The sequence below is a fragment of the Balaenoptera ricei genome, chromosome 7 (assembly GCF_028023285.1).
Source record: "Balaenoptera ricei isolate mBalRic1 chromosome 7, mBalRic1.hap2, whole genome shotgun sequence".
Lineage (NCBI taxonomy): Eukaryota > Metazoa > Chordata > Mammalia > Artiodactyla > Balaenopteridae > Balaenoptera > Balaenoptera ricei.
This window is the reverse complement of record NC_082645.1, coordinates 58,551,749-58,575,094: the sequence shown is the minus strand read 5'-3', so window position 1 is coordinate 58,575,094 and position 23,346 is coordinate 58,551,749. Positions and strand designations below refer to the sequence as shown.

At 37.4% G+C, this 23,346-nt stretch overlaps 2 protein-coding genes and 1 long non-coding RNA gene across 8 annotated transcripts in view; 2 read left to right on the top strand and 1 right to left on the bottom strand.

The window, feature by feature from the left end:
• Window positions 1–1,359: 1,359 nt before the first annotated feature.
• Window positions 1,360–11,998, top strand: METTL5 (methyltransferase 5, N6-adenosine). 3 transcript variants are annotated; one of them, XM_059928065.1, is made up of 7 exons: window positions 1,360–1,782; window positions 3,711–3,825; window positions 4,210–4,391; window positions 5,183–5,265; window positions 9,495–9,546; window positions 11,421–11,470; window positions 11,897–11,998. In XM_059928065.1, exons 1-7 carry the CDS (start codon window positions 1,674–1,676, stop codon window positions 11,933–11,935), a joined length of 630 nt encoding a protein of 209 aa, XP_059784048.1. In that variant the 5' UTR covers window positions 1,360–1,673; the 3' UTR covers window positions 11,936–11,998. The 3 variants fall into 3 exon arrangements, with proteins under 3 accessions (XP_059784048.1, XP_059784047.1, XP_059784050.1); XM_059928064.1 differs by lacking the exon at window positions 11,897–11,998 and having other exon boundaries at window positions 11,421–11,846; XM_059928067.1 differs by lacking the exon at window positions 11,897–11,998 and having other exon boundaries at window positions 1,729–1,817; window positions 11,421–11,860.
• SSB (small RNA binding exonuclease protection factor La) lies at window positions 10,331–21,167 on the bottom strand. 2 transcript variants are annotated; one of them, XM_059928062.1, is made up of 12 exons: window positions 21,048–21,167; window positions 19,250–19,324; window positions 16,478–16,581; window positions 16,213–16,387; window positions 15,455–15,562; window positions 15,260–15,360; window positions 14,106–14,177; window positions 13,697–13,739; window positions 13,140–13,280; window positions 12,663–12,849; window positions 12,408–12,539; window positions 10,331–12,089 (listed from the first exon to the last, which is right to left on the bottom strand). In XM_059928062.1, the coding sequence occupies exons 2-12, from the start codon at window positions 19,313–19,315 to the stop codon at window positions 11,998–12,000; spliced, it is 1,221 nt and encodes a 406-aa protein (XP_059784045.1). In that variant the 5' UTR covers window positions 19,316–19,324; window positions 21,048–21,167; the 3' UTR covers window positions 10,331–11,997. The 2 variants fall into 2 exon arrangements, with proteins under 2 accessions (XP_059784045.1, XP_059784046.1); XM_059928063.1 differs by lacking the exon at window positions 16,478–16,581.
• Window positions 21,168–21,234: 67 nt separating this feature from the next.
• Window positions 21,235–23,346, top strand: part of LOC132368997 (uncharacterized) — a 31,651-nt gene continuing 29,539 nt past the window's right edge. For all 3 annotated transcript variants that reach the window (XR_009504207.1, XR_009504209.1, XR_009504208.1), the window contains exon 1: window positions 21,235–21,647. This is a non-coding gene — a long non-coding RNA (uncharacterized LOC132368997). The remainder of the gene's footprint in view (window positions 21,648–23,346) is intronic.

The following is a 23,346-nucleotide window of genomic DNA, read 5'->3' as shown; positions in this document are numbered from 1 at the left end:
ATTTGTCAATATACTGGTTGTGATACTGTACTACAGTTTTGCAAAATGTTACTGTTAGGGGAAACGGGGTAAAAGATACACAGGATCTCTGTGCTGTTTTTTACGATTATGTATGAATCTACAATTACCTCAAAATAAAAGTTTTAATTTAATTTTTAAAAATTAAAAAAAATGCCTTTGCCTCAGATGGGTCAACTGTCCTTCCATATACTCGGCTAGTCTGGATCATCCATTTAGCTCAAACTGCTCACTCTAGCTCCTCCCTCTCAACAGATACCACCACCACCAAACATTTACTGGGCATTTGTTATGTGACAAAGAACTTTATGTACTAACTTTATGTGCTAAGAACTTTACATGTATTAACTGATTTAATCCTCATAACAAATAACTTTGAATTCTGTTTTTCATAGGACGTAGCAGCCTCAGACACTCTACTTCATCCTCATCCATCCACTCCTTTTTTTCCCCTTCCTTTGATAATGAAAAGAAGGGTCCATTCCCCAAATTAAGGGCAATCCTTTCACTTAAGCACTGGATCATTCCTTCTCAGGATCCTAACTCCATCCAATATCCTCTTTCTTGCGTTTTGAACCCCTGCCTTTCAACTACCTCTATTCTGTCTGAATTTAGGTATGTTCACAAATCCTTCTATCAGTTAAAAGGTAAATAAAAAAACTTCCCCCAGCCTAAGCATCAGCCATTCTCACTCCTCTTAGCCACTTTTCTTAAGAACTGTTCCCATTTACTCTAATTCCTTAACTTCCATTTAGTTCTCCATCCGCGACAACTCAGCTTCTGCTTCTACTCTATGAAAGCCTAACTTCTTTCCAGCATTTGACACCACTTCCCATTCCTTAATCTAAACTCTCTCTTGCTTGGGCTTCTCGGACATCACCACGCTGTAGGAGCTGAGGTAAGTGACACAGTTGACCTAAAAAGAGGGAAACAAAGTAGGGCATGCGAATGGCAAGGAAAGCAAAGGTGAGTGGAGGTTGCTACTCTTTGAGAGGGAGCTTGGGAGACAGGAGGCAGAAAGGACCACAGTGGGCATTAAAACAAATCGACCGTGACTTTCACCCTCACCTTCACCCTCTTTCTCCCCACTTCCTTCAAGGACCTGACAGTACTCAAGGAAAAACTAGACGGTAATGACCACGCGACATGTGGCGGGGGCCGGCCCCTGGGGGGAGAGAAGGGCGGACTTTCCTGTGGGCGCCGACGGCACCGCTGTGCAGGCGAAAGAAGCACTCGGCTGCCATCGGAACCCGTGCGCGGGGCCGCGGTTGCAGCTCGGCGTGGGACCGCTGGATGGCGGACGCGTGTGCGCGTGCGTGACGGCGCTTCCGGTCCCGGCCGAGGCGAGAGCAGCTTCTGGAAGTGGGGAGACGCTGCGTGAGGAGCCCTCAGCGACTCCAGTCCAGTCTCGGCGCGGGGTACCCTGGAGGCGGACCGAAGGCTGGCCGAGGACTCTGCCCACCGCTGGCGCGGGGAGGAGAGCGAGAACCGCCTAAGCCGGGTGTACCTTTCGCGCCCTGCGTTCCCAGCCTGGCTCTCAGCCCGCGGCGCTGAAAAAGGGGCGGGGGATCGGAGTTGGCGGGGAGATCCAGGTGAAGTAGGTTTCTCTGCAGATCCAGCGCCGTTGAACCCTGCGAACGCACACTTTTTGAAACATGAAGAAATTAAGGCTTAAGGAACTAGAGAGTCACCTGCAACAAGTGGATGGATTCGAAAAGCCCAAGCTCCTTCTAGAACAGTATCCAACCAGGCCGCACATTGCAGGTAGGGCGGCTGCTGACCATGCCCTTGTCTCGCAGGTTAGTCCTGTCTACTCACTCCATTGTGAAAATAGAACAGTTATTTGGATACAGAGAACGTCTAGAGGAATTCTGCCCTAAGATTTCATGTTGCGTTAGAGAGGACTTGCTTGACATTGCACCTGAAAACATCCCGCGCACAAGACACTATCGTTTTACTGTTTGTTTTTCTGCATACCCCTCAACACTGTCAGACACTTTTTAATGTGTTTGTTAATCTTATTACACTATTAACTCCTTGAGGGCAAAAATGTGCTGGTCTTGTTCACACAATTCCCAGAGCCTAGAAGAGTTCCTGGTACCACTTAGCAGCTCAGTAAATACTTGCTAAATACGGATCCATTTCCCGGTGTAACGAATTGCCAGTACGAGGATTCCTACGCGCTGTACTCTGCCCTAGAAATGAATACTAGAGTTGGTAGTGGAAGGACTGAGTTTTAACAAATCCATAATAGGTGCTATATTAAAGATGAGGATGCATTTCAATTTTAACAAATGATCGGAGAATCAGCAGTGTTGCTTGATGTGAGAGATTGATACTGGAAGTAAAAGAACACAGGAAAAACCATTTATATTTAATAAACATATTACCAAAGTCATTGAGGGAGTCTTAGGAAAATTAATTTGTTGGGAACATCTGCAAGGAGGAGTCCCCCTAACTTCAACATAGTTCTGTTTCTAAGCTGCCAAAGAAAGTCAAGGAAAAAACGTGTATACCTGCACTTAACTCCCAACATATTGTCATAATTCCAACCAAAAATTGCACAAAATTGTGTCTGAGGTAAGACCAGTTATCTCAATTTAGATAATGATTTCTTTAATGTCTTCTGGCTGCAGGGTTTCTTAGTGGAATCTTTTTTTTTTTTTTTTTCCAAATAACAATCAGTTGTTTCAAAGCCAGTGTGTAACATACACACGGTTGTGCTAATTCTTTGAGATACTAGCTTCAAAGTCACTAACACCTGCAGCAATAATCAGAACAGCACAGTCAGCCTGACACATCCCTGTAATTGTGTTTTTGATAAAACCTCTAGATCCTGGGGCATCAGTGATGGCCAGCAGCCCTTGGTGGGTTCAGATATCCACAGGGAGGAATCAGTGAAGTTACTCATGCTTAACCTTCAGTATAGCCCCAACCTTCATGTATTTGAAAGATCCCTTTCTCATCTCAGCAGCTTCTGTTCTGCTCCTCAATAGTTCTCTTATCAGGTCTCATTAGTAGATACATGTGTCTGTAGATCATGAATATATGTGTGTGAATATATGCGTCTAAAGGCCATGTTGTGGATGTAGGTCTTTTCCTTTCCCATTCTAGCTTGAACTTACAGTACCTGTGTTATGGTGACAAACTTGCTGCAAAAAAAGTTCTGTTTTAATGTTAATGCTTGTTCAGTATTAGTGGTTCCCAGACTTACAGATTTCAAAGATCAGTAAAATTTCACAATTTTGGAAACTGATATAGGGTTGCCAGGTCTATATTTTGACAAGGAAAGATATTTTTTAAACCTATTTACTCTTACCATCCTTTCATAAAAGTGATATTTCAACATCAAAGAAAACTGATATATGTATATGTGTATGGCAATGTTTTGAACAGGTTGAGGAAAAATAAAACATTTTGACCTTATTTTTCTCATTTTACCTCAAAGTTTTGTCATTCTTGGCGTTGTCAGCAGAGACTAGTTTGGGGGAACCACTGGTATGTGTTATTATCCTTAACTACATACCAAGTTATTATACCTTACTATTTTTTAATAATCTGGCACACGATTTAGGGGAGGTGTAAATAATGCAAGATAAGAAATTGTTTTACAAAGAGTCATTTGCACAAATTGGATTTTGGTCATCAACTTGCCTACTTATTCCTTAATATGTTTTTTTTTGATCATTCAGCATGTATGCTCTATACAATTCATAACACATATGATGACATTGAAAATAAAGTGGTTGCAGATCTAGGATGTGGCTGTGGAGTGCTTAGCATCGGAACTGCAATGCTGGGAGCAGGGTATGTGATCCAGTACATACTGTTTGGGTATGGGATGGTTTTAATAAGAAGAGTAAATAAAATCAACTGATTTATATTTATGGGACTCTATAGTGTGAGATGAGAGGAGCAAGAATCTAATACCGAGTACATTTAGAATGGGCAGAACATCAAAACAAACTAAAAAAAAACCAACAACAAAAAACAGTAACAGCAGAAGTCATATGCCCCTCTTTTATATGAACCTGAGTTTCCAACCCCTGACAGTTTGGGAAATCATGCTGTTAAAAGACAACACTCACTGTCACTTGGTCAGTTGGGTTACAAAGGTACATGGTTTTGGTTTTGTTGTTGTTTTGACTGGGGAGCTTTAAGTAGTTGTCACTTTGTGTTTTATATTTATAGGTTGTGTGTTGGATTCGACATAGATGAAGATGCGTTGGAAATATTTAATAGGAATGTAGAAGAGTTTGAGTTAACAAATGTTGACATGGTTCAGTGTGATGTGTGCTCATTATCTAACAGAATGTCCAAGTCATTTGATACAGTAATTATGAATCCTCCCTTTGGGACCAAAAATAATAAAGGTTAGTAATAAGAATCATGTGTACTGGTGTCTTTGTAGAAAAGCAAGTTTTAAAAACCATTTTCTCATTGATTGTTTGGGTTAAGTGATTTTATCACTGTTCATTAAATAAACCAATCTCTTACCTGTATAGTTATTACAGTTTGAATTTCAGTTTGTTTAATGCATGGCTAGGGAATTGAATTTTTCAATCTTTGTTTTCATAAGTTTGTGCTAAGTGAACAAATTTATCCACTTACTATTCTTCATCTGCTTTCTAGAATGATTTACCTAACCCTTATGAATGAGTATGAATCCTATAAAGGCTTTTATATTTTTAGAACCTCTTTTTAATGTCTCAACATTTGAAGGTTTCAACATGTGTCCATCAGTAACAGTGACTCACTGTGGCTATTTATTTTATGTATTTTGGGGGCAAGGAGGGTAAGAAGTCAGAAGAGGAAAAGACACGCATAGTTTAAAAAGTCCTCCCTCCACCTGCCCCCACCATTCTGATTACTACTTTACTTGTTTGCTTCTGCCCTCTTTGAAAGTTGTTAATTTGGAATATAATATTAAAATTTTTACTTTAGCCTCATTTAAACAAGACAGTATAATTCTGGTTTTATTCCATCAACCTTAAAAGATATTTAGATATCTTGGTTATTTGTACCCTGTCTTGTTACAGAAAGAATTTGAAATGGCTGTTTTGGAGTTTGGAAAAAAATGTTTCTAAATACCTAGTATTCCTTTAATCTTCTATTTTGTTAACAGGTATATAATGTAAATAGGAGCTTTTTCTACTCTTAACAGGGACAGATATGGCCTTTCTGAAGACTGCTTTGGAAATGGCAAGAACAGCAGTATATTCTTTACACAAATCCTCAACTAGAGAAGTAAGTTCAAATCATCATAATATTCTGTGTCATTTATTTTTAAATTCATGACAGTATTTTAAGGATTTACTGTGAATACTAAATACCAGGGTATCTAATTCTCCTGAACTTTTAAAACATCTGGCACTTAGAAAGTAAGTTTTCCCTTTAACTAGCTAGCATTTGTGATTAGCTTTATTTTGTCAAAGATTTTTTCAGGCAGGAGCTGTTAACAGGAGAGTGATTATATAATTCAGGAATAGAGGAGTAGGCGTAACGGTGGTTCCAGTATGTCCTGGTTTGCCTGCGTAAGCCCTGGTTGGTGCGTCCCAGTGTCCTGGTGTGGCCTGGTGTGCATAAGGGAGGCAAGGGCGGCCTGGTTTTTCAGAACACTGAGCCTGGGAGGCTGAACTGATCTGAGTTCAGAACCCACTTCTTCCATTGTTCTTCACTGTCAGCACATAACACATAAGGCTGTGTAGGATGTATTCCAGAAAATTGGGGGTGGGGCGGTACCTTTTTTTAGTGTCAGTTTAACATAGTGATCAAGAACACAGACTATAGAGCCAGCCTACCTAGATTCATATCTGAACTCTGCTGCTTCCCAGCTGTCTTATCTTGGTCAAGGTACTTGAGTTCATTTTCGTCACCTACCCTGTACTCACCTATACTCTTACAGCATGAGGAACTAAGAGCACCTTATACTTTGCAGGGTTGGTGTGAGGATTAAATGAGTTAATATTTATAAAGCACTTAAATAGTGTCTGGCAGTTGTCATGTTAGCTGTTATTATTTTAAATCAGACATGTATTAAGAGATTTTAAAGTAGTTTTGTAGGAAAAATATTTTATTTGTATAAATGCAGTGTACTGGAATTCAGTTGGAAACAAATTATGAATATATGGTAATCTAATAACCTTTAAAAATATATAAAATTACATAGCTAAAAATATATACAGGCATACCTTGTTTTATTGCCATTTGCTTTATTGCACTGTGTAGATAATGCATTTTTTTACAAATTGAAGGTTTGTGGCAACCCTGCATCAAGCAAGTCTGTCAGCACCATCTTTCCAATAGCATTTGCTCACTTTGTGTCTCTGTGTCATGTTTTGGTAATTCTTGCAGTATGCCCAACTTTTTTATTATATTTGTCATGGTGATCTGTGATCTTTGATATTACTATTATAATTGTTTTGGCATTGTTTAGCAATAAAGTATTGCACACTTAATAGACTACAGTATAGTGTAAACAGAACGTTTATATGCACTGGGAAACAAAAAAATTCAGGTGACTCACTCTTGTGATATTCACTTTATTGCGGTGGTCTGGAACCAAACCTGTAATATCTCCAAGGTATGCCTGTATACTGTTAAACAATTAGTAGTGGTCCCTGCAGGTAAGCAGCAGAACACAACATGACTTTACTGGTAAATAAATCCCCATTCAGTAAGTGAAAACAAACACCAGGAATTATTGGTATCTAAAAAGCCTGTGTTGAGGGGGTCCACAAGATCATCTTCAGGTTTGATGATTCACAAGGAAGTCTCATAGGACTGAGCATATCGTCATACTCTTGACTGGGATTTATTACAGCTAAAGGATACAGAGCAAAATTAGCAAAGGGAAAGGTGCATTGGTCACAGTCCAGGAGAAACCAGGTGCAAGCTTCCGGAGTTCTCTCCCAGTGAAGTCATACAGGATGCACTTAATTCTTCCAGCAAAGAAGTTTTGTGACAAGGCATGTGAAATGTTGTCAACCAGGGAAGGTCACTGGAATCTTGGTGCCAAGGGTTTTTATTGGGTATTCATCACATAGGCACCCCCTGCCTGGCACATACCCAAATTCCAGACTCCCAGTAACAAAACAGGTACTCAGCATAAACATTTTAAGCACAGTGAGCCACTATTATTAAGGGATGGGGAGTGGAAACTCTCCCCAAATCTAAGTTCCCATACTCTAGCCAAAGGCCAAACTTACATGTAGACCTTTCTACGGATAAGCAGTCAGGCCTGCTATGAACTCTTCTGCAGTTTGGCATAACATAAATTTTATATTACTGATATACAATTCATGCAAACCAAGTAAAATATGCCAATAAAAAGTGCAGTTAAGCAGCAAAGTCTAATTAATTGAATGAATTCCTGCAGTCACATTACCAAGGAACTCCCATCTTCACTGTTTGGTATTGCCATGTTCCACCACCAGGAGGCAGCAGTATCAGCATTGTCTTGATCCGCTTAATAGAATTTTAAGCAAATATTTACTTAAATCCATTTTTATTTTGGCAGTGTAGAAGTATTTCCATTAGCACAGCAACTAAATAATTTGAGAAATTAACCTGGTGTGTATTGTGCATACTGTGAAGGAGGTATGATAATGAATGAACTTCTAATACTAAGACAGTCCTTAGTTTATGCTGTAGATATATCTGCTCTAAGCTTTGTGATAATTTTGCTTGTTTTAAGTATTCTGTATAACTAGTAACATTGTTATTGAAGCTTACCTCAGACCCCTTAACTGTAGACCGTTGTCTTTTAAAAGTGCTTGGCCCTCTATCCATAATAGAGGTGCATTTGATAGAATTTTTTGATAGAAATACTTAGGTAAAATATAAGCGTATCTTGGCAGATATGTTAATAAGCTGGATGACTCTTACGGCTGTTGCCATATCTTCTTTCATTAGGCATTGTGAGAATTTAGTTCTTGGCTTATAGTTAAAGCAAAGTAGGTAGGCCAGGCACTGTTCTTTCAGTGTTTATCCCAAGCTTACCCCATTTATTCTTTGACATCTCTGCCAGAACCAACCACATTCCATTGTATAATCTAACATCTAAAACCTCTTTCACTAATCTTAGGGCTCAGATAGCAAAGAACTGTCATCATACTTTATTTCTCAAAAATTTACCAAGGATCCTAGGATTCCATTAAATTATAATATTATTTGTATTAAAGTCTATATCCTTTTTTTTTTAATATATATGCTAGGTATTATTTTTTTTAATTTTTTATTTATTTATGGCTGTGTTGGGTTTTCATTTCTGTGCGAGGGCTTTCTCTAGTTGCGGCAAGCAGGGGCCACTCCTCATCGCGGTGCGCGGGCCTCTCACTATCGCGGCCTCTCTTGTTGCGGAGCGCAGGCTCAGTAATTGTGGCTCACGGGCCCATTTGCTTCGCGGCATGTGGGATCTTCCCAGACCAGGGCTCGAACCCGTGTCCCCTGCATTGGCAGGCAGACTCTCAACCACTGCGCCACCAGGGAAGCCCCTAAAGTCTATATCCTTATACAGAAATTTTAGGTCTCGAAGTAGAGGAAAAAATATGCCCAGAACTGGGATTATTTATTAAATTCAAGAACAGACTACAAGCACAAACATATTATATTATTTATAATGGAAATATTTGAACCTCAAACATAGGGATAATTGAGTATTTTATCAATCAGTTTGAGTACTGTGAACACTACCAACATGAACAAAATGCTTATACCAAATATTGCTATCTCTACTACAGCAGTTCTAGAAAATTATGCATAAAATTTACTTAGGGGATTATGAGCAACTTTTTTTCCATTTTTATTAATGTTGGAGTGTTGTGTATATATTTTTATTCATAAAGCAATTTTTATAAATTAGTAATCAAAAATTTTATGAAGTGGTTCAAAATTCTTAGACCTATAAATAGCTAACATTTAGTACTTGCTCTGTATGCCACCACAGTTCAAAGCACTTTTCACACTCTGCAACAATCTGATATCATGATCATCCTCATTTAACGGACGAGAGAACTGAGGCACACAAAAAAATGCGTAATTTGCTCAGGGTTACATAGCTAATAGAGCTTCAGTTCAAATGCAGGCTGTCTGGTTCCAGAAACCATTTCCTTAACCTCTGTACCATACTGCCACTGAATTGCTCATGGACATAGATCTCTGCTGAATGGTTTCTAGGATACCTGTATATATTGATGAAATAATGCTGCAGAAACCATGAGTACATTATTTACTTTGATGCACTTCTGAAATAATAGCTTTATTACTTGAATTTAATTATGTAATTTGGCTCAGATTATTAAATGGCTTGGTTTCGTATTTTCAAAATATTATTCATCCAGTTGAAAAAATTTTAAGGGTCTAAATTATAATGAAATTTTGAAAGCTTGAAAACTTACAATCAAGTATTAGTAAAAAGCAATTTTTAAAAAATTGTTTAAAGATCAGCTCACATTAACATGTTATTTTATGTTCAGCATATTCAAAAGAAAGCTGCAGAATGGAAAATCAAGATAGATATTATTGCAGGTAAGACAAATTATGTTTCTCATAAACAAATCTCAACCCTAATTATCTAAGAAGGCCAACAGGCATTAGCCTAACCAGAAATTTTACATGTGCTGAGAAAAGATATTGTAAAACATGTATTTTAGTGTGGCAAAATGTGGGTGGTTGGTAGTGGGTTGGAAATGGAGTAAAGGCAGGGTATCAGTGTTTGCCCAAGACTGTCCCAATTTATGCATTTTACTGAAAACTTTTTTTTTTTTTAAATTTTATTTATTTATTTATTTATGGCTGTGTTGGGTCTTCATTTCTGTGCGAGGGCTTTCTCTAGTTGCGGCAAGCGGGGGCTACTCTTCATCACGGTGCGCGGGCCTCTCACTATCGCGGCCTCTCTTGCTGCGGAGCACAGGCTCCAGACGCCCAGGCTCAGTAGTTGTGGCTAACGGGCCTAGTCGCTCCGCGGCATGTGGGATCTTCCCAAACCAGGGCTCGAACCCGTGTCCCCTGCATTGGCAGGCAGACTCTCAACCACTGTGCCACCAGGGAAGCCCTACTGAAAACTTTTAATGGCACCCAAGTATTTGTTCTTTCCAGGCTCAGAAAGAACCTTATAATCATCACAGTGACTTAAGAGCTTGGGCTTAGAGTTTGTCAGGACTTAGTTTGAAATTCATTCCTGGAAAATACCACCAGATTATGCCGGGATTACCCTTCTATTTCAACTTTCTAATTGTCCCTAGAGTCAAATAACATGAAGCTTTTAATTTTTTTAGTGGGGGATAGAATATAATCATCCACACCATGTAAATCATGTTTTGATACATTTTTATTAGTAAACTGGGTAATATTCACAAACATCAAAATGGGAAAAGCATGTAACTAGAAGCTAACTATAAACCAAGTAATTCTGAAAAGCCTGAAATAAGAGTACAATAAGGGGGAAATTTTTTTACACAATAATAAACTGACTGGATTAGTACTAACAAACAGGGTTAACCACATAACTAGATCTATTGCCTTCATAATAATTAGTAATGTAATGTGTAAAAGTCTGTCTTCCTAGTATATTCAGTATTGTCATTCCTTACCTAGTTTAAGGTATTATAATATGCAACATGCAGACCTTAGAACAGTTCCAGTAGTAGGACACCAAGCCAGAGCCTTGCTACTCCAAGTGTGGTCCTCAAATGTGGACCATCAGCATTGACATTCCTTGGGAGCTTGTCAGACTGGAAGAATTGCAGGCTGTGCCCAGACCTACTGAATTATAATTTGCATTTGAACAGGATTTGATTTGATTTGAAGGTGATTTGATTGCACATTAAAAGTTGAGAGCTGTGATTTAGGGAGTTAGAATTTGTTGCAAAATATGAAGCATAGGTAGGTAGACTTACTGCCATCCCTCTAAAGTTGATCAGTGCTAAGTTTTGAGAACCTACATTATCCTTTAGAAGAAAAGAATGTGAAAAGTGGTTTTTCATTTGAGAGCTCAGTAGGAAAATAATTAGCTACTTACTACCATTACTAAAATCCAAACCGGAAATTTTAAAAATAAGCATGGTTGTTATGCAACTGGTAGCTATAGATTTAGGAAATTAAAAATAGGAAAATACTATCATATTTTCATAGGATATACTTTTTTGTCCACTTGTTAACCTTCTATACTCTTCCCCATAATCTCAAATTTTGATATAAATGACCCAAACAAATGCCAGGCTCAGTTTGCCATGGCTTATCGTGGGGATATATCAAATCAGTCCTGGATAAATTAAGTGACAGGTCTGAAATGTTTGGCTTATCAGCATTTAGTACTTCCTTAATTTTTTTTTTTTTCTAAGTCAAGGGCGGTAAATGTTTGGAAGTATAATTTTTACCCTTAGGTTGCTTTTGTTTTGTAGAGCTACGATATGACCTGCCGGCATCATACAAGTTTCATAAAAGGAAATCAGTAAGTCTCTTGATTCTGGTTTATCTACATTCAGTACTGAAAAACTTCACAGTAAGTAATTATTTCTAATGTTATCAAGTTGCTTGAGTGAATACAGAAAGCCAGCCTAGAAGATAAGTACTTAACTCTGGGATGGGCCTATAACCACAACAGCCAATATGCTGGTTTAAGATAAATTCTCAAATACTTTGGGCACAAAAATAAAAAATAAACTTATTTTATTTTTATGCAGTATACATTTTATTACTTTGTACTAATACAGTCTCATATTACAAAGGCAATTTAGTGGAAGAATGTTTCTTTTGATATTTGAATAATCTGAAAGAACACAAACAGAATTATACATAAAAAAATACTCATTTTGATAACAATAACAACAACAAAAAAAGACAAGTTAAACAACAACAAAATTTTCCTTTCTTACAGGTGGACATTGAAGTGGACCTAATTCGGTTTTCTTTTTAAAAGCCTCCAAAGACAAAAGCAGCTTAAAATCTAATTAAAATGAATAAAAAATGTTTACTAAATTACTGGTCTCCAGCACCATTTTCTGTTTTCTGTTGTTTTGATGCAGGTTCTTCTTCTTTGTCTGTTTCTTCTCTTGCTCTTTTTACTGGTCCTATACAATGACAATTAATTTTCGTTAAGTTCACTGTAAGCATTACTCTATGTTAATATTGAGCATAACTATAAAAAATAATTGTTTAAACAGATTAGCAACAACTTTCCTACACCAATGAGAAAAGGCTTTTCCTTTAGTATGGACCTGCTCTCTAAACTTAGCTTCCAAACATCTTTGTTTTCCACGTGTAAAATAGCATAACCAAGGTCAATCACAATCTGAGAACATCACTTACACAGAAGTTGTAAAACCATATTTGTTTTTCTCCCACAAATAATTTCTCATCAAAGTACCAAAGGACTTAAAAAAACTTACTAGATGCACCATTTTCATCATGTTCATCATCACTATCAAATTTAGTTTTCTTGCCCTGAAACTGTACTTTTCCTTTAGCAGACCCAATCTGGGTAGCTTTATTTCCCTTTCCTTTTCCTTTAAATCTGCGACCTGTAGAGACAAAATTGAGAAATCCATTATGTTTTAAACCTCTTGTCAATGTCTTTTAACACCAATTAAAATTTTTACCCAAGCAAATTAGTTAAATAGTCAAAGAAAATCAGAATTAACGACCTTTTGACTTCCATTTGTTTAGGGATTCTTGTTGATCTTCTATTATTTTTTTCAATGCTTCTTTTTCCACATCTCCTTCTAGTACTTCCCAGGTGACCTCTTTGTTCCTTAATTGTAAGTTACCATTATTTGCGTCTTTTGCTTTATCTAGTGCTTCCTTAGCTTTTTCTTTAAACAGAATTATTCCCTACACCAAAGACAGAAAACAAAGGCCAGGGAATTTTACTGAACATCAGGAAGTTATTAAAAAACTTGAAGTCACTAATTCCAACAGTTATTTATAGCACAATTCAGAAAATATCAGACATCACATCCAGTTACAGCAATAGTAAAACAGAAAGTAAATAACCAAGTAGAAACTATTTTCATAAACATACTAACAAAAAATTGCTTTCTTCTACTAATGTCATCTTCTAAAAGATAAGTTTCTATGAACTTTTAAACTGAGTGGTAAAAAGCATATGAATATTTCCAAACCTCTTTGGCTCCTCTGACAAAGTCTATCCATTTTATTTCACCATGATTTGAGAAAAGGATATGCAAATCTTCTCTACACGTCTGATCATCTAAGTCCCCCGAGAATTTCAGCAAGCAGCCAATCTTTTCTTCTAGAGATTTCTATAAAAATATATAAGGTGATAAAAGTTTCTTAAAAGCAACCACAAACCAGAAATGGCATATACCTCTCTCTCTCTATATATATATATATATACATACAAGGAATAAGCTAGAAACTAAAATGCTATTTTGAAGTAGTATAAGTTTAAATAGTTTAAGTAGTTGGTACATTTTCCTTTATCATCCTCTGTTCTACAATGGCTTCTGATTTTAACTTATTTAACTTCTCCAGCAAGTAATAATTAGTTATTATATAAATCTTACTGCACTGGATAAATAATAATTTTAGGCAATATTTGGCTAGTACTTCAGTGATATGACAACTGTAGACTTGCTTACATATTTTCTTTAGAAAGTCCCCAGGCTTTTTATTCTCCTAAATTTGAATTACAGATTTCTTAGTAATATATACGTACCATTTCAGCATTTTCTGCTAACTTTTGTTTTTCTTCTTGCTCTCTACAAGTAAAAATATCATTAGAACGTTTCCATTTACTTCATGTATGAGAAAATTAAACCCTGATAAAGTTTAATGATGCATGATTAAGCATCATGCATGATGACTAAACTTAAGCATGATGACTAAACTACTTAAAAACCAAAGCCAGTCCTTAGGCTTTCTGACTGTCTGATGATAGACTGCAACACAATGTGGCCCCAAGATTATCAAGGCAGCTTAAGACCTCAATGTTTCATTAGCAAAAGGAAGGCCTACTGCTACTCATTTCAGAGCTCATCATCAACCTCACTTCCCAGAACCAATAACTTTACTACCTGTCAAAGCTTTAAGGAACTAAAATGTTATGATTAGCTCAACATACTTACTGTTTAGCTCGTAATTTAGCTTCGATTTTATTTTGCTTTCTTTCTTCATTTTTTTTTGCAAAGTAATCTTCCCTGAAGGACACAAAATATAAAGGCTAAGTTCATGAGAACAAAGAGGACTGCAAATTATATTGAATGCTTTAAGACATTGCACAGGAATGAATGTTACATTCTCTATCAACAAAATTACTTATAAATTCAAAATACGTTAAGGAAGTTACTCTTATTTTTTTAAAATAACAGCTTTACTAAGAAATAATTCACATGCCATAGAATTCATTCTTTTAAAGCATATAATTCAATGACTTTTAGTATATTAAGAATTGTACAACAATCATCACTACCAATGAATTTCAGAACATTTTCATCACCACAAAAAAGAAACCCTATATTCACTAAGAATCTCATGCTGATTTTCATTTTTCACATATAGAAAAAAGAAAGTATACCAAAAGTTATGCAACTACTTTGCTTCATAGTTTTTGTGTTAATTTCACAAAAGCAAAAATTCTGAAATCCCTGAGACCCAAGAATAAGCAATTATGAAAATCACAAGTCAAAAAAATCTGAGAGTTTAACACTGACAGCATGATTTATCACTGTGCATCTCTAAGTCCATCAGGTTTAGTAGACAGCATTTAGAAGACTATGCAATGCAAAAGTAGGGGATTATGGCCCTACAACTATATCATGAAAATGTCCTGGTTTGTCCTAATTTTTAGACACACGCACAGGTGCGCACACACACACACCAAGAATGTGATTCAAATCTCTATTAAATAATCCTTTGTACTGTATAAAAATACAGGCATATACAGATTACGAGAAGGATAAAAATTGTACAGTGATTTATTCTCTAACCACACCAAAAGCTCAGATTTTAGCATCAAGCCTAACTGTAAGTTTCACATGCAAAGTAAGTCCTAAAACTTAACCTCCCTTATTAATTGCGTGAAAAGGTCCTAACACTTCCTTATAGTCTCAAAGGACTAGTAGATCCAGTGAGCAAACTTCAAGCATTTCTCAAAGGATGCCTAAGGATACTAAAAATACTGGTCTTACTGTAGAGAATGTTATTCTATACTCCTTACCCCAGTGTGTCAATTCCAGACAACTAAGTTGCCAAAAAAAAAAACATCAGCAAGTTGACTTACTTGAAAAGTATTAGCAGGTCTGTGTCTTTGTACTTCTGGCCAGGGGTCTCGACAAACTTCTTAGCAGATTCAATGGTATCAAATACAGCAAATATTGATCCCTATTAAAAGTGGAAGAAAAGTTGGGGTTTTTTTTAAAGTTACATCCCAAGTATTTTTCTACTAGAAAAAGTCTGTTACATCATACAACCATACCTTAAATGCTTTGTGCAATGTTCTTCTCATCTGAATATTTAGTACCTGACCTTTATCTTCCAACCATTCTTTTATGTCATCAAGGGTTGCATCAATTGGGAAGCCTTTCTGTGAAGAGTAGGAAGAAATGTACAAATGACAACTCAAGTAAACGATTTGTGAGAAATTCTGATTTACTGTGTCTTGAAATGAAGTGAGGATATATATATCTCTCTTTCTCTGTCTCTTAAATGTTTAATAGCTCTGGTTAAGAGCCATTGTTGACCAGTGCAATAGAAGTGACTCGTTTATCTGGGATTCACTTCAAAATAATCCAGATAGGCCAAAGATAAAACAAGATTAATCACGTTAGTAACTGTTGAAGTTGGATAATGGTACATTATATATTCAATCTGCTTCTGTATGTCTGAATTTTTGCAGAATAAAAAAATCTACTTAAAAATTAATGTGCTAAAGAAAACAGCTAACAAGTTTAGCTGTTGATAAGAACAGTTGATGTGCACTGAGTACTTACAATATGTATGTCAAAGATTTTGTCCAGTGTTATATGGGTTTTTTCATTTAATTCTCACAACAGTTCTATAAGGTAAAAAATATTATCCCCATTTATGAAGATAAGGCTTACAGAGGCTAAGAATATTGCCCAAGGATATACAGTAGGTGGTGAAGCTATGATTCCTGAGCCCTTATTCTCATCCACTCTATGTGCTTTCTAAATAAATTTAAGATATAATTAAATGCATTAAAGGCCCACTTACAATATAAACAGATCTGTTTTTTACATCATTTTTATACTCATCAGTCACTTCAGGGAGGGGTTTGCTTGGAGATCTTCTAATTTTAGTTTTATCTTCACTTATTTCCATGAGTTCCGCCTTTGATTTGCTCAATGCTTCTACTATTACGTTAAAGTCTGTTGTTAGACGGTTTAACCTGCAAAAATATATATATAAAAGCATTGTAAAACTTAGTAGTAGCACTTGCTGTTAGCAGAAAATCTTATAATTTAAAAAAGGTTTTTACCTATTAAATTTTATCATTATCTCCAAAGGTACCCAGCCTTCATCCAGTTTGATCTGTTCCTTTAAAAATTTGTCGCGTGGCAAATTGAAGTCACCAAAATAATACTGCAAGATAATTACAGTATATTGCAGAGCACTGTATAATATTGAGTTTTAAAAATTACCATTACATCACCAAATTCTAGTCTTTAAAAATACATGTCAAAACTTAACTGGTGGGACTTCCCTGGTGGTCAGTGGGTAAGACTCCGTGCTCCCCATGCAGGGGGCCCAGGTTCAATCCCTGGTCAGGGAACTAGATCCCACAGGCATGCCACAACTAAGAAGTCCCCATGCCACAACTAAGACCCAGCACAGCCAAAATAAATAAATAAATATTAAAAAAAAAAAACTTAACTGGCAACAAACATTCTCTCAAATACACTATAATATTTATAATACATATTAACAGAAAGATAAAACTAAAAATAATTATTGAAACAATATAATTAGCAGATGTGACAATAGATTAGAAAGCCTTAAAACAAAAACATATTTAAGGATTTGGTATATGAAAAGCCTCTTATTTCAAGTCAGTGTGGAAAGAATACATTGTTAAATTTAAGAAACTAGAATAATCTGATTAATCACTCTAATTTTTTAAAAATTAGAAAAATTTAAAAGTTAAAAAATTAGGTAAGCTGGGATGAAGTGAGAGAGTGGCATGGACATATATACACTACCAAATGTAAAACAGATAGCTAGTGGGAAGCAGCCGCATAGCACAGGGAGATCAGCTCGGTGCTTTGTGACCACCTAGAGGGGTGGGATAGGGAGGGTGGGAGGAAGACGCAAGAGGGAGGAGATATGGGGATATATGTATACATATAGCTGATTCACTTTGTTATACAGCAGCAACTAACACACCGTTGTAAAGCAATTATGCTCCAATGAAGATGTTAAACAAAGAAAAAAGTAGTATACATGAAAAGACCCAGGTGTGACTACTTGGAATGCCAAAAGTAGCATAAAAAGTAAAAGACAAACACAAAAGTTTATTAATACTTCTTATAAATCAACGAAGAAGAAGAAAAAACTCTGAAAACCTTAATAGAAAAATGAGTAAAGGACACTTTTTTTTGGCTGCACCACACTTAGTTCCCCAACCAGGGGATCTTAGTTCCCCAACCAGGAATGGAACCCGCACCCCCTGCATTGGAAGCATGGAGTCTTAACCACTTGTCCGCCAGGGAAGTCCCAGTAAAGGACATTTTTTTTTTAATTACTAAAAATAAAAATGTACTATAAACGTTAAAAAGTTCAAGCTCACTATTAACCAAATAAATTCAATTTAAAGCAATGAAAAGTATTTAGCCAAAACTCTAAAGACAAGAATACCCAGTACTGGCCTGAACACAGAGAAATGGTCATGCAGGTAGAGATGTTAACTGGCAGTAAGTATCAAAAATCAAAAGTTGTAAAAAAACGTGTATAACCCTTGAGGCAGTACATCTCCCTCTAGGAATTTTATCTTAGAGAAATCAGTGAACACGTTTAATAACATTTATATATGAAGATATTTATCATAGAACTACTACAGCTAAAAAATTGAAAATGTCCTACATATCAAATAGGGGATGGTGTAAATTACTGATGATACAAAACTACTCCCCCATAATGCATCCTATGTTTGGTGGAGGGAAAGGGGAAAAAATTATGTTACTGTGAGCACTGACCAATTTGTGAAAAGGTATTCATCAGGCTTTTAACCTTGATTACCTCAAGAGGGTGAGATTTGAGAGGTGGCAGGTTGTGGGACATTATTAACTTTTTCTATATACAGTTTTCTTCACGATTATAAAGAAATTAATTTAAAAAAAAGCTGTAACACAGGAAATTTAAAATAACAGAGAAGTGCAACTTTAAAAAAGTTCTGAGAGTTGCAAAAAACACTGAACAGTATGATCTGAAGTTCCTCGGTTAAGAATATAAAACATAAATTAAGAGATAATTTCCCATGTAGCCATTACTGATACTGTAAAGCACCAACTTAAATACAATACCTAAATTCAAAAAAATTGTTAAGAGAAAACAGATACTCTTAAAAGTTACAATGGCTGGGACCTCCCTGGTAGTCCAGTGGTTAAGAGTTCATCTTTCAATGTAGGGGCTGCAGGTTCCAGCTAAGGTCCCACATGCCTCATGGCCAAAAAACCAAAACATAAATCAGAATATTGTAACAAATTCAATAAAGACTTTAAAAATGGTCCACATCAAAAAAAAACCCCCCAAAAACCAAACAAACACCTTTAAAAAGTTACAATGGCTGAGAACACCTAATTGGGCAGGAAAAACTACTAGAACCTGCAAGAATAAAGTGCTATTTAACAGGGAAGGTATTTTACAAAGGATTTTAAAAATTATTTTACTATGTGCTAGGCACTATTCCAAATGTTTTACATTTTGTGAACTAATGTAATCCTCACAACCACCCTATGAGGAGGGTACACTATTATCCTCGCTTTACAGACTAGGAAACTAAAGCACAAAAAAAGTTAACTAACACTATAGTGTTACCTTTTGAAATGTCTTTGTTCTTGAGTTTCAGAAACAGGCTCCATTAATATAAAACTGTATACTACTGTATATTTATCTAACTCCAAGAATCAAAGACAAACCAAAAGTTCAATAGGTCAATACACTGAAATTAAATGGTCTATCTGTATTTGTTTTGAGGCCCTAAATTTCCTCTCAAAGAGCCTGGTTTTGCAGTGTAACACCACAGGAATCATACCTCGATTTGATGACAGATTTTGGCCTCCAGAGCAGCCATTTTTTCATTATCACCATTTTCTGCCATTCTGGCTATCTGTAAAATTTCCCAAATGGCATAAAAAAGTTATTTACTTTTTACATAAAACTCAAGACCATTAAAAGAATGTTTTAAAATTATCAATATCCCACTGTTTTCCAAAAAATCAGTAATTTTTAATTTCATGGGTTCAATTTCTCTACTCAATTCTCAAATTTCAACAAAAGAAAACTCTGAAATTAGTGATGAAAAACTATGGATAATCCACACCCCTTCCAGTAAATCACTGTTCCATCTTCTATAACAAAGTGAGTGGTTATCTTCATTTAGCTGATCTAGAAAGCTTTGAGGGAAAAAACTCCATTCAACCACTTACCAATCATTACCAGGTTTAAGTAGATCATCATCTGTCAGTATATTACTGTGGATCTCAGTCTTGTTTGGTGTGGGCCGAATTTCGTTTAAAATTAGTTATAGCTGACTTACCAAAAACTTGTCATCAACAAGATTATGTATCAAAACTTTAAGGTGAAAAAAATTCAAACACTACATACAGTCAGGGTTAGATTAAATAAATACTAATGATAAGGAACATATGAAAATGATCATTTGAGAACCTGAGGACACTAAAACAACATTAAACTGGGTGTATGCCTACTAATTTACTAATACATTGGTTAACCTTACAGCCAGTTTCCTCTTTCACATCCCTGACAATAGCACCGTAGGAAAAAATGCAGCTGTGAAGTTGGTTTGCTAGGGATAACAAAGTCTCCTGACTTCAAATTACTTGCTTCTAGTGCTCCATTAAAACCATCCAAACACCGTGTACAAAAGTATATTTAAAAGAATTCATCAAGGATATCTGCCATTCATTAACTCTAGCGATGAACTATGACTGGTACACTTCTTGGAGGCATGGCTTTACAATCTGTAATTGCTATGCAATACAACCTGGATGCACACTGGAAGCTCTCCTACGGTGCTACATCTCACTACAAAATTTGCCCAATCTTACGCATTGGTTGTCGACCATAATTCCTAAGTTATTACTGTGATCTAGGGCCCCCCTATAAAACAAAGGGTGCGATAAAAGACCTATTTAGTCCCTGTAAGACTTCTTTGGCCTACCCAATATTGGAACTTCGTTTCATGAGATACTTTCTCAGAATGTACATACAACCAGAAGTGAAATATTACCCTCACTTTCCAATTTCGCTCAGAAGCCTTGATGTGAGTGAATGAGGACCATTAAAACCCAAGAGAGTGACGCCCGGGCAACACCTGCGGCCCCGATTCCCCGGCCTCCAATCTGTCCCACACGATCCAAGGAACCTTCGGCGTTTAACCCACGTCGACCTCTCCAGAAACTTACACAGTCGGACCGAAACATCCGCTTTCGGCGACACTGGAAAGCGGTGGAGGTACGACACCTTAAAGACGCAGTGGGGATGCGGGTAGCCTGGGTCCAAAGAACCCGCCACAGCCCGTCCCAAAGCAACCACTCGGTCGCCTGGGCCCCAACCACGTGCGGGGAACCCTAGCTCCTGCGAGGAACGCAGAGACCGGCTCCCCACCTCGCGGCTGCCCGCGCCCCTCTCTCCCCAGCCCAGCGCGCCGCCTCCGGCTGCGGCCCACGAGGCGCTCGCCCCGAACGCGAGGAAGGCGAGGAGCGCACGCAACCAGCGTGAGGCAGCAAGGAAAGGGAACGCGCCGTCGCGCACCACGCAAAGCAGACCCTTTTGTACCTTCTTCTTTTTAGCCACCTGGAGTTGCTCACCTTTAAGTTTTCGGTCCCACAGAGAGGCGCCCCAGGGTCACTAAAAGCGACAGCAACGTCTCCCCTCCCCAGCGCCGCCAGCTTGCCCAACGCGCCTAAAGAAGATGGGGGTTGTCCCGGCAGCCCTTGCGGCCAGGGTGGGCGGGGCTTCGGGCGGACCCGAGCCGGCTCCGCGCTCTGAGCATGCGCGGCGGCCGCGGACTCCCAAGGCCGGAGAAGTCTCGCCCTCAGTTCGAGGAGTTGCGGTTAAAATGGCAAGCGGGACATTGGAGGGTATTAGGTTAAATATTTATTTTTAAGTATTTCTGGACAGAACTTGTATTTCCAGCCCTTCCTTAGGCTGTCCATTCACATGAAGTGGTTGACTTTTTATTCAGATTATACTTTTTAAAAAATTGTTTTAATTATCCGTAATAGTTCCCCGTTAAAAAAATGACAAGTAAAATTTTTTAAAAATGAAAAATTCATGGAATCTTAGAGTTGAGAAAACAGTACAGTAGAGCGTTTAAGAGCTGGAACTCTGAGGACTTCCCTGGCGGTCCAGTGGTTAAGACTCTGCGCTCCCACTGCAGGGGGCACCCGGTTGGATCCCTGGTCCAGGTAAGATCCCGCATGATGCGCAGCCCCGCCAAAAAAAAAAAAGAGCTGGAATTCTGAAGCCAGACTGCCTGCATTCAAATAACGGCTCTCCAGTTTACAGGCTGTGTGATCTTGGGCAAGTTACTCAACTTCTCTATCCCTCACGTATAAAATGGGGCCATTGCTAAATATCTTATACCTCGTACAGTTGTCGTGAGCATTAAATGTGATACAACATATGTCCCTTGCTGGGAACTGTGCCTGGCATATAGGAAGAGGAGCAGCATATATTAATTTAAAACAAACAAAAAACGTCATTTTAAAAAACTGAAAGGCCATCTAGTGCAGAAGCCTGTTGGTCTGCTAGAGCCTTCTTCTTTTTTTTTAATCTTAGTTCCCCCACCAGGGATTGAATCCCGGGCCAACGGCAATGAAAGCGCGGAGTCTTAACCACTGAACCGCCAGGGAATTCCCAAGAGCCCTTTTCTATTAGTATACTTTTTGCACAATAATTTTAGTCACTTAAGGGAGTTTTTTCTTGTGGTGAGGCAATCTTTTATTTTCCCCTGAGTTTTCTTGAAAATTTAAAATTTTTATGGCATTGGTGAAATAGCCTGTTAAGTGATTTCAGAGTTTTTTGGCAGTCCCAAAACAGATCAAATGAATTTATTTGGAAAAAAATTCAGTTATAGGTTCAATCCAGACATTACATCAAGCCAATGAGAAAAAATTAATAGAGTTATGCTGAGGTAGTTTAAATTCAAATGAATCATGTTCTCTTTTATCCACTCAACAAATATTTATCTAGTCTCTACTTTGTACCAGACAAAATAAAAACTTAATTCACTTTTTGATCAAGTCAGTGAGAATATAGGTGTTTAACAGGGCAAATCATAGGCATGTCAGCGTATGCCCACTCAGCTGTTCAGCATACTATTTACTACATGCCTACTAATGTCCTGGTGTGGAGCTTGGCAGTGGGGATGAAAGGACCCACACTCTGCCTAGAGACGGTGACACCTAAACAAATGACCCTGCTCCTTTTATGCCCGCACAATATCTGGGTAGAACTGCAGATACAATCTGTTACCAGAAACCACTTACTGCAAAACATTTAGTGTTCCCGTCAGGCCCCTGATCCTTTTCTTTCTCTTTCTTCTCTTTTTCTTTCTCTGTCTCTGCCTCTATCTCTGTCTCTGTCTCTGTCTCTCTTCTAGGAGCCAAGCTCCATGCAGCCACCACCCTTCAGGGAAAATGGATTCCTGGCTGCATACCAGGAAGGTTCTTTTTTCAGATGAAGCATCAAGAAGACTCTCTCTCATGCTGATGTCCATCTCTTTAATAACATAATTTTGTAGAATAATATACTAAAAGACCTTCTGTTTTTTTTTTTTTTTTTTTTTTTTTTTTAAGACCTTCTGTTTGAGTGTAGATTTAGTACAACTATTTTTGAGAGCAACTTGGTAATATCTGCTAAAGTTTATGATATGCATAGCTGATGGCCCCAAAGTCTACTCCTAAAAGTATATGCTAGGGAAATTTTTACATCTGTGCATAAGAAGACATGTTCAAGAATATTCATAGCAGCATAGTATATAAATGCAAAGAATTGGAAATCCATTAAATGTCCATCAAAAAAGAATGGGTAACTAAATTGTGGTGTAATTAAACCATGAAATAATAAACTATACAATGATGAAAACAAATAAACCAAAACTGC